The sequence below is a fragment of the Sardina pilchardus genome, chromosome 5 (assembly GCF_963854185.1).
Source record: "Sardina pilchardus chromosome 5, fSarPil1.1, whole genome shotgun sequence".
Taxonomy (NCBI): Eukaryota; Metazoa; Chordata; class Actinopteri; order Clupeiformes; family Clupeidae; genus Sardina; species Sardina pilchardus.
The window spans coordinates 29,243,452-29,245,951 of NC_084998.1; the positions used below are offsets into that span (position 1 = coordinate 29,243,452).

The following is a 2,500-nucleotide window of genomic DNA, read 5'->3' on the forward strand; positions in this document are numbered from 1 at the left end:
AAACTGAGACAGTGAATGGAGCGGGTCATGGGAGATGGACGGGGTGGCCCCTCCTCTGTGCGCTGTGCTGAGACGCTTTTAAGACGACACTGAGCCACGGTGAAGTCAGCAGATGATCTCCAGACCCCTGTCACAGCTGGGGCTGTCAGCAGCCTGGGCATGCACACACACACACATGCACACACACACACACACACACACACACACACACACACACACACACACACACACAGACTGGGTTTGCCTGAAAGTGCTCTTGGTGGGGACGGGCGGCTCCATCAACAGCTCTATCAGCTACGGCTTGCAAGAGTTGTGATTCTAATGCTTCTAGAACATCAGTTCCAATGAGAGTTGTGATTCTGATGCTGCTAGAACATGGCGAGTACACACACACACACACAAACTCACACACACACTACTGTATCTCTCTCTCTCTCTCTCTCTCTCTGTGTGTGTCCAGTATGAAGCGCAGTAACTGCTACATGGTGTGGGGTGGTGAGTTTGGGAGTTCGCAGCAGACGCGCATCAGCCAGGAGGACTTCATCATCGGCTGCCTGGTGGACCTGGACACAGGCCTCATGACCTTCACCGTCAACGGGAAAGAGGTCAACGCCTTCTACCAGGTGAGTCACATGACCTTCACAGCCAATGGGAGGTGGAAAATAAGCTTATTTCCAAAAATCCCTTTAAGATGAAAATGGTGTAGGCATTAGAGGCATTTGTTTCGTAAGAATCAGGAGGATGTCCAAGAGGATGTCATGCTGTTCTGCTTGTTCATTGATGATTGTGTGTTTCAGGTGGAGCCGAACACTAAGCTGTTCCCTGCTGTATTCTGCCTGCCTTCTAGTCAGAACATGCTGCAGATAGAACTGGGCAAACTGAAGGTCTGCACCATTCATTCATTCATTCATAATCCATTCATTCATTCATTCATTCATGCATGCATGAATTCATTAATTCATTCATTTATATATTCATTCATTCATGCAAATCATTGATTGGTTGGTTGATTGATTCATTCTTTCATTCATTCGGACATATCATTCATTAATCCATCCATCCATCCATCCATTCATTCATTCATGCAGATTATTGATTGATTGGTTGATTGTTTAATTCATTCATTCGTTCACATCATTCATTGTTCTCCATGCCCTTCTCCTCTGGCTAGTTCATAGTGTACGTTCTCTCTCTCCCGTTCTTACTTTAGAACATCATGCCCTTGTCTGCGGCCATGTTCCGCAGCGACCGCAAGAACCCGGTTCCTCAGTGCCCTCCGCGTCTGGACCTGCAGATGCTGACCCCGGTCATCTGGAGCCGCATGCCCAACCACTTCCTGTCTCCGGAGACGGGCCGGGTCAGCGAGCGGCTCGGCTGGAAGGTGGAGTGTCAGGACCCGCTCATCATGATGGCGCTGCATATACCAGAGGAGAACAGGTCAGTGTGTGTGTGTGTGTGTGTGTGTGTGTGTGTGTGTGTGTGTGTGTGTGTGTGTGTGTGTGTTATGTCATGCTGGTTCTAAATATACCACAAAACAACAAACAACAAAGTCAGTGAGTGTGTGTCTGTGTGTGTGTGTGTGTGTGTGTGTGTGTGTACGACGCGAGAGGCTCGGCTGGAAGGTTGAGTGTGTGGTGCCGCAAACCGTGATGATTTGACATAAACCAGAGGAGAACACGTCAGTGTATGTGTGTGTGTGTGTGTGTGTCTACGACATGGTAGGTGACTCCACATGTGCACCTGTCCCCCCTCAGGTGTATCGACATCCTGGAGCTGTCTGAGCGGCTGGACCTGCTGAAGTTCCACTACCACACGCTGAAGCTGTACGGCTCGGTGTGCGCGCTAGGCAACAACCGCGTGGCCCACGCCCTGTGCAGCCACGTGGACGAGTCGCAGCTGATCTACGCCATCGAGAACACCTACCTGCCCGGGCCCATCCGCAGCGGCTACTACGACCTGCTCATCAGGTCAGCCTCCTCAGCACACTGGGTGGTCTTAATGCAGACACCTCAACTCTGACCGTGTTTGACTTTTGTTCAGAGTGACACACACGCACACAACACACACACACACACACGCACACAACACACACACACACACACACACACACACACACACACACACATAGACACACACACACACACACAAACCCTCGTCTGAACTGCTGTCCAGAACATGAGCATGCTGGACAGGGTGACTAAAATGGCCAGGAAAATCCCTAGATCTGGTTTCAAAAGCATCGCCAACCTTACAGAACAGAATGCCCTCAATCTGTGTTGTTGGATGTTAGGTGTGTTTATTGTTATTTATGGTTGTCTGTGCTTAATGTTCGATGTTGCGTCCTTGAGTGCAAAACAAGTTTCCAAAGCTTTCTTTCATTCATTCCTTCATTCATTCATTCATTCACTCACTCATTCATTCATTCTTTCACTCATTCACGCATTCATTCGCTCACTCACTCATTCATTCACTCATTCACTCTCATTTGTTCACTCATTCA

At 49.0% G+C, this 2,500-nt stretch overlaps 1 protein-coding gene across 1 annotated transcript in view; it reads left to right on the forward strand.

Annotated features, from left to right (window-relative positions):
- Window positions 1-2,500, forward strand: part of LOC134080645 (ryanodine receptor 1-like) — a gene marked incomplete at its 3' end in the record, with an annotated part of 84,981 nt that overhangs the window by 38,811 nt on the left and 43,670 nt on the right. The window contains 4 exon segments of the mRNA XM_062537191.1: window positions 461-623; window positions 798-884; window positions 1,211-1,437; window positions 1,755-1,967. Coding sequence (XP_062393175.1) covers window positions 461-623; window positions 798-884; window positions 1,211-1,437; window positions 1,755-1,967 — 690 coding nt within the window.